Here is an 8,500-nt window from a genome sequence, read left to right on the forward strand (position 1 = left end):
GATAGGCATTGTGGCAATAAGATCGAGGAAAACTACTTGCTCCTACCTTTTTTTTGGCTATTGTCAAGTAGTTATCTCATTAAATATATAATAACAATACACTTTTCAGAGAGGATGGCTACAAGCAGAAAAGTAATGAGAAAGTTAATGCTTAATTGTCACCTCCCTCTTTGTGTTTTAAACATTCCTGCCTTCAGGTTCTAGATATCCATTTATCATAGGAAAATTGAAATTCTATCTTGGTAAGAGAAAAGCAACTTAAGAAGGTCGTATATGGGATAGAAAACTTGTTGGTGGACAAAGGGCTAAGCACTTCTTATGCTGACTATTTAGGGCCACATGTTTTGTAATTGTTGTTTCCTCCAAGAAATAGCTGTTCAATCTTTAGTCTCAAACGTGGAGAACCCCAGCGTGGTTGACTAGGGAATTCTGTGAGTTGAAATCCACACATCATAAAGTTGCTCATGTTGAGAAAACTGGTCAATATATGGCATGTAATTTTGTGCCTAGATAAGAGACTCCAGGTTTGAGTTCCATCTCCTGCTGCCTGCATCCATGCAAAATTGTTTGACAATTTTATGTAGTAAAACAGGTTTGATGTTATCTTCTCCCAGAAAATGTTTTTTGACTTCTCAGTCTTGCTTTCTGCCCTGAAATGCTCCCTCATCCAACCATTAACCAGATGTGATACTCCTTAGTTTCCAAGAAAAGCTAAGTCTGCCACCTGCTGAGGTAAATATGTTAATAGAACTACAAACTGTTTTCCTATTACATTTCCCCTCCTGTCCCTATCAAGATGCATAGTACCTAAGATAAGAGTTTGTTAAAATAAAAAAAATCCTATAGGACTTTCCTATCCCTTACAGCAGTGATCCCCAGCCTTTCAGGCTCTGTGGACTGGTGGTGGGGGTGGGGGTGGGGGGGGAGGGATGGTTTCATGCACTGGTGAGATTAAACATTTTTTACTACTGGTTTTGTGGGTATGGCTTGGTGGGCATGGCAGGGGAAGGATACTGTAAAATCTCCATTTTCTCCCAGCTCCAGGGGAAGGTTACTCTAAAATCCGCATTTCCTCCCGATCAGCTGGGACTTGGGAGGCAGAGAATAGATGGAGGCGGGGCCAGTCAGAGGTGGTATTTACTGGTTCTCTGAACTAGTCAAACTTTCCGCTACCGGTTCTCCAGAACTGGTCAGAACCTGCTGAATACCACCTCTGGTTTCATGTCCGTGCCCGCCACTTGCACAAATGGAGCTTTGTGTGCTTGCCTGCTTGCTTGCCACTTCCGTGGCCCAGTTCCCAATGGATATAGGGTCATGGACCTGGGGTTATGCACCCCCACCTTAGAGTACATATACAATAAAATTAAACAGTCCAGCATTCTGTCATAACTCCAAACATCAACCATCTGTGGTAGCAAAATGTTTTTACAGCTTTCTGAACTCTCTGTACTATTGTATTAGTTATAGAACTGTGCATCATTGGTAATATAGATCAGTCTAAAGCAGTATTTTGAACTTCAAACTCAGCAACTGTCAGCTGTTTAAATGGGTCAAAATGGAGCCCACTAGTCCTATATATTAGACTATCCTTTTGCTCAGATCACAATTCTTGTACCCTGCTTGGTACAATTTGCTTAAAATTTGCAAATTCATCTGCTATATCTTCATATCAGAAACTCAAGAAAAAGTAAATGACTTCATTTAAGAAGTCAACTTTGTACTTGGCAAAGATGTAGTTTTCTGTGGTAGTAAATATATGAGTCTGCAAAACTAAGTAATTGAATAAGTGGACTGCAGATAATTATGTAGCAAAGTTATTTCTAAAGCTACTGAATTGGGGAAAAATTATATTGCCATTTGCTTCTCTTTTGGAAAATATAGCTATGACTTGCTATTCTAGATACACAACTAAATCAGAGATTTTCTGATCTTATTTCTTTCACATTTTTGGATTAAATTTTGGAGTTGATGGAGTTCAAGCAACCACTTTCAACAGTGCCGAAAGGTTATGCATGCAACTCGCAAAGCAAATGAAGAGTAACAACACATTTATTGTGCTGAATTGCTATCTAGTAAGAGTTAACTGTTGAAGTTCTGAAAAAGAGTCACGTTCATCTAGTGATTAAGGCACCAGGTTAGAAAGCAGGAGACTGTGAGTTCTAGTCCCACTTTAGCCAGGAAAGTCAGCTGGATGACTTTGGACCAGTCACTCTCTCTTAGCCCAATCCACCTCACAGGGTTGTTGTGTGGGTAAAATAGGAGGAGAAAAGTATGTTGGATACATTCACTGCCTTTAGTTATTTATAAAAATAATAAAGGTGAGATACAAAGAAATAAATATTATTATGCAGTAAAAGTTACCAAAATTATTGTACCTGCAAAAATCTCCTTCTGCTTCAGGTAATGTCAACGAAGCAATTGAATTTTTCACCAGATCAGCTACAGTGTTATCCTTTGGAGTCATGTAAAAGTAAGGAATCCCGGTGCTGTTGTCTGAGGGGCCATCACTGATAGATAAACAAGTCCCAAATGGTGCCCCCTGGATCTGAAAAAATTCAAATGATTAGCTCTTATAAAGCACCTTTGATACAAATATTTTGAAGCAAGTTTAAAGTCTAGATATCGTTATTATTTATTCTGAACTTTACTAGATATCAGAAGTGATTTGCAATTTATCATATTTAATCTGAAATACTAAGAAGGAAAAAGAAAAAGTATCTATTGAAGAGAACAGGAGTTTTATTCTGTTACTCATAGATTATTATTATTTTTTACTTTTTCTTCAATGTTTCAAATTAAAATGGGTATTTTTATCACACACTAGATAAAGAAACTAATAAAAAGGAATAGTTGTAGTGCAGAAGCAAATAAATTACTCCATACTGCATACCTTCCTAGTATTCCTGGTGCTGAGCCTTGGTGGTGCAGCAGACTGAAGTGCTGTTAAGTAATACCAGCTGCCTGCAATTACTGCAAATTCAAATCTCACCAGGCTCAAGGTTGACTCAGCCTTCCATCCTTTTGAGGTAGGTAAAATGAGGACCTGGATTGTGGGGGCAATAAACTGACTTTGTATAAAAAAGAACACCGCTGGGGGTGAGGCCGAAAGCCCTACTAAGCAGGTATATACAAAAGTCTAGAAGGCTATTGCTTAATGCATTGTAAGCTGCCCTGAGTCTCCGGAGAAGAGCGGCATATAAATTGAACCAATAAATAAATAAATAAATAAATAAATAAATAAATAAATAAATAAATAAATAAATAAATAAATAAATATTCATGATAATTTATAAAGTCATATTGTTTTGGGAGCAATAATTCTATGCAGAGAGCTAAATATTTTTAACAGAATTCCGAGCAATTTAGGGAAACTATATTTTTATTTATTCACAAAAGCCAATTACTTTTATTTATGAGTATTATACTCCATTTATTCACTGCAAGTTGAATAAAGCAGAATGGCACAAAAGTAATTAAAATCAAATAACAATGTTTTAAACAACAGTATAAAGGCCGGTACAGATACAAATGCCTTATGTATGTCATATATGAAGAGCTACTTATAACAAGATCTGAAGGTAATATTTTACCTTGATCTTTAAATATGAATGGCAAAATATTTAATGCAAGAATTCTTTTAATGTAACTTTTCAAGATGAAACATTCCCTTGAATTGAGCTTGATCTTTGTTGTATGTATGCATATCTCTAAGAACAGTTTTTCCCCCTTTGGTGGTGGGCTAACAATAGAGTAGTAGTGGATTATATTATTTTTTGGAATTTCCAGTTTAGCCTACATCCCTGAAATTTATTGGTGATCCACCAATCAAATATTAATTACTATAGATGCAGTCTTACTTCACCTTCTGAGTTAGCCATCTGCTGTGACTTCAAAGTAATACTTGATAGAAAGAAAATCAAATTAGGATTTATTTTGGCATATATAAAGGTGTGTTGTAAGAATGTTAAGAGTCAGCTATAGTAGCTTCCAGTTCTGCATGAATTTTAACAATATTGTTGTAAATAACAAAGATATTAATTAGGGTAGTGCAGCACTTCAGTTTAGCTTAAAAAGTGTTTCAGAGAATAGGGAGGTAATATCACATCATTTTATTTTTTTTCTGGATTGCAAATTGCAATATGGAGTAACTTTGAAGCAGTGCACAGTGCTTACTAATGAATTTAAAATTTGAGGGTGTTGTGTCTTGGGATTGGCTTGGCTGTGTTTCCGGGTTGTAGCGGCCCCAGCTGGTGGTTCTCTGATTCTACCAGTAAGTGGCCGGGATTTTAGGTCCAATCAGCTATGCTGGTCAATTACTCCACCCAGTGGCCAGCCTGTAGCAGCAGCCTTAACAATATATATTCTTGGTCTGTTCCTGGTTAAGTAAGCTTGTTCTAGCCTTTTACTACTTGCTTTTAACATGGAATAAAGAGAGTTGAAGTCACTTGGAGTTGCCTGGCTCATTGGAACCCACTACATTTCAGAGGGCAAAGTAAATTGCTTATGAATCACAAACAAAATGCTGACTTGAGCTGTGACCAGGAGAAATCCTAACTTTTTCTTTTCTCCTTTGAAGCATAATCGCTATTTTTCCTTGGGCTGTATCCAAAAATGTTGCTATACTTCTCTTATTTTCAAAGAGAGTTTGCTCTGGGACAAATCAGACAGCATTTTAAATAAACATTGGACTTGTTTGGTCCTGTGGGGATAATTGTGAATTACAGCATGTTCTTTGGCTTTTGACTTATATGTTATAAAAGGCATACACAACAGGCATGTTCATAACACAGTCCTATTAAAAATATTGCAAGGACAGAAGCAACAACAATTAAAACTTCACCATTCAAGCATGAAATTTATAGGGCTGAATTATAAGCTTCCATTGGGCAAAAGAGAAAATGTTATCAATTACTTTTGTTAGCAAGCAGACCTCCCCAATCCAACATTTCCTCACTACCCTAGATTACAATTTCTATCATTCAGAGGCAGAGTGCTATCAAGGAATGAAAAGGACTATCCTGCCTGGCTTTTCATGATCAGGTCAGGTGAGCTGGTTGGTGACACCTGCTCAGATACCTACATGGAATAAGTTAGATTACAGGTTGTTGTGCCTGTTATATCTGTAGCAAATTATATTTTGCTTAATTTCTTTAGATCCTCAAAACATGTAATTTCTTATTTTCTTTTTAAGTTAAAATTCATCCAGGTCATCTCATTCATAGCGTTAATTTCTGTGAGCCAATTTATGAATCATATATTTTATATCGCATTATTAAAATAGTTAAATAGGAGGTAGATGGCACAACTGATAAATGACTTCATAATCAGTTGATTGACCCTATCCAGAGAATACTCATAAATGATTCTGTGTCAATTTGCAGAACAGTATCAAATAAATGCTATTCAACATTTTAATTAATGACCTGGGTGAAGCAATTGAGGGGACAATTCTCTGCTATGCAGATGTTCCCAAACTAAGAGGCTTAATACTTTGGAAGAGATCGGGAAAATTCTAAGTGATCTAGGTAGCCTTGATATTTCTCATGGAAAGCCAGTATATGAAAAGGTATATTTATAAATTTAAAAGTAGGATAAGATAAAGATTAGAATTATATGGACAAGAGATAAATTCCTTGTATGTCCAATCACACTTGGCCAATAAAGAATTCTATTCTATATGAATTTCAGGTATGCCCAACGTAAAAATGAAGTGCATATTTTAAAAAATGACATATATTGGAAACTGAAGTCACAATTGACTCTTCTTTCACAATTCAATTACAGGAAGCATCTTGAACATCATGGAGATGTGATATTTGATTTCAGAATTAAATGTGTAACTTTATTGAAATGCTATAGGTATATCATTGGATTTTGTGCATTCCAGTCAAGTTTTGACTCCTGCAGATTTCTTAAGAAGATTTCAGGAGTGGTTTACCATTGGTTTCTTCCTAGGGCTGAAAAAAAGAGTGACTGGTCCAACATCACTGAGATGCCTTTACACCTGAGCTGGGACAAGAACTCCTAGTCTTTGGGTCTCTAACCTGGTGCCTTATAACCACTACAACAAACTGAATCTCATTGTTGAAATAATCATGTATAAAAGGCTCTTCTGGAAAGTTCTTACATACAGTATGCCTAGACTCCAAGTTATAAAAAGAGTAAACATGCAAACACACATTTCATTGTTGGAGTAGCAATTCTTAAAAGTGCATTTAAATTATTTCAAACTTGGCTTTTCTTTTCCCATTTATCACAGCCAGTTTGAAATTACTACATTACAAGCATCTTCTGGCACCATTGTTAGTGAATTGGAATTATCAGGATTCTTTAAGTAATGAGGGGAAAATACATTTCAATGTTAGTGTTGGACTAGTAAATTTTAAGTAAAGTACAATACATAAATGAAAACTTCATGCAATTGTTAATAATTCGGTCCCTATATTTAAATCGTAAAAAAACAAAGACCAAATTTGAATCTGTCTATTACAATTGCAACAATTATCCGACATTACTGGAGATTGGACACATTCTTCCTCTGATTGATTGGTTTCGGATTCCCCCCCTCCCCCTTTGTATCCATGTTGCAGGTGTCGCTAAAGAGGCAAAATCGTCCTCCTGTTTTTCAGGGCTGGGGAAGGAAGCCCATTAAACCACCTCATTCAAGCCACTATTCCACTGTGGTGGATTTGTCCCCAAACGACAATCGCGTGGCTCCGTAGAGCCAGTGCGTGGCCGGACAGACCTGAATGGCAGCAACTAGGCTGGAAAAGCCACAGCAGCGCTGTTGCAGAGGAACGCTCGGAGGGAGAAAACGCAAACGCTCCTTTCCCGGCTGCTACCAGACAGGTTTACGGTGGTGGTACCTTTTCTTGGGTTGATATCGTGGCCAAGAAGCCCCAGCCGTGGCGATGCATCAGGAACCGGGCCGTTCTGGCTGCTTGCTCCAGAGGAAGCGCTGGGCTGTCTGCTCCTTTGGAGCTCTCCTTCCGGTAAGAAAACATCCGCGACGGCGAAGAGATTTGCTTCGATCTCCCCGTTCCCGGCCGGGTTCGCATTTCCTCTTCTTCTTTGTACACCGAGGCCGGGTAGCTCTGCTTCCAAATGCTGCTGGTGTCTTCAAGGAGGGCGGGGAGAGCCTCTTCGTTGGAGGAGCTGTCCAGCTCTTCTTCCACCTCGTTGGGCACCGACCAGGAGACCGAATTCACGATCACGTACCCGCAAGCCGGAGCCAGGGCCAAGCTGCCCCAGAGGGCCCAGGAAAGCCAGGAGACGCATAGAGCTCTTCCCCGCAATTTGATCTCCGAGCAGGACCCGGGCATTTTGGGCCAAGACGCTGAGCTTGGCAACTGAGCGCAAAGATGCCGGAAGGTTTTGGCTGTGGGAGCGGCGCCCCCCTGTGGCCAACACTCGCCGAACTCCGAGCCCGTGACGACGGTTTCTTTTCGTCTGCCTGCCTGTCTGCCTCCGCTGCGTTTTCGTTTCCTTGGTTCATCGTTACCCTTTGGTTAAGGAGCCTTGTGGCGTAATCAGTAATAATTTCCCCCTGATATTATCAGGACATCGGCAGTGTGATAGATTTCAAAAAAGGTTTGCCACGAAAAATAAATTTAAAAAACACATGAACAACATACCTAATATAGGTATTTTCTAATTGATTATGTGCAGTCAAGAGGGCGTCCAGGCTTACCGACCACATGATCCTCCCCGAATAATATATGGAGTTAGCGCATATAAAGAGTAGGTGGTGTAAATATCGGATTTTCTCTGGACTCTTTCTTCTGTTTGAGGAGAAGCATGAAGGTGTACCTCCCTTGTGATGCAGAATCCAAAGGAGGTGTAAAGAACCTTCTACGGATAGTCTTTAGTTAATGACCGTTTATTCAGTGACTGTTCGAAGTTATGACAGTTCTGAACAGGAACTGTTCCTCAAAATTGTGACTGTTGCAGCATTCAGTGATCACACGACCATCATTTGCACTTTCTTTACTAACTGCCTACAAACAATGTCAATGGAGTTGCACATGGCACTCACGTGATGTCACGCCTAATGACTACACAGGATTCGGCCAACAATGGCAATTGGACTGCTGGAATTGCTATCACAAGTCAGTTCCATCACATGAAGGCACACCTTATAGCCTTGTCACCTCCGGAGTCCCAGCTGATGGCTAGAGGGAAAAAAAACTGTTCAAATTCTTGCCGCGGGGCTTCAAAGGGCCGCCCTATAGCCAGTGGTGCAGCTGAACCATTTGTTAAATTGCTGGCTTGCCCCGCCCCTCCGCACCACTATTTATTGCCAATAAATAGTGGTGGGCGAGGGGTGGGCGAGCCAGCAATTTAACAAATGGTTCAGTGTTTTTTTGTAATTTTATTGGCCCACGGAGCTTCAGCATAGGCTAATTAGCCCTTGATTGGATCGGCTCCCGACTCTCAGCTGATTTGCTCTCAGCTGTTTTGCTCAGGGCTCTGCTGCTTGCTCGAGCAGATTTTTTTTCCC

General features: G+C 39.4%; 1 protein-coding gene across 1 annotated transcript; it reads right to left on the reverse strand.

Annotated features, from left to right (window-relative positions):
- Positions 1–2,375: 2,375 nt before the first annotated feature.
- LOC139326917 (protein CREG2-like) lies at positions 2,376–7,322 on the reverse strand (the record flags this gene model as incomplete). The annotated part of the gene is made up of 2 exons (XM_070956652.1): positions 6,867–7,322; positions 2,376–2,545 (listed from the first exon to the last, which is right to left on the reverse strand). Coding segments are annotated over exons 1-2 (626 nt in total), but the record flags the coding sequence as incomplete, so codon positions are not given.
- Between the last annotated feature and the right edge of the window lie 1,178 nt (positions 7,323–8,500).

Source organism: Pituophis catenifer, unplaced genomic scaffold, assembly GCF_029215685.1.
Source record: "Pituophis catenifer annectens isolate HBS135680 unplaced genomic scaffold, rPitCat1.0.hap2 SCAF_330, whole genome shotgun sequence".
Lineage (NCBI taxonomy): Eukaryota > Metazoa > Chordata > Lepidosauria > Squamata > Colubridae > Pituophis > Pituophis catenifer.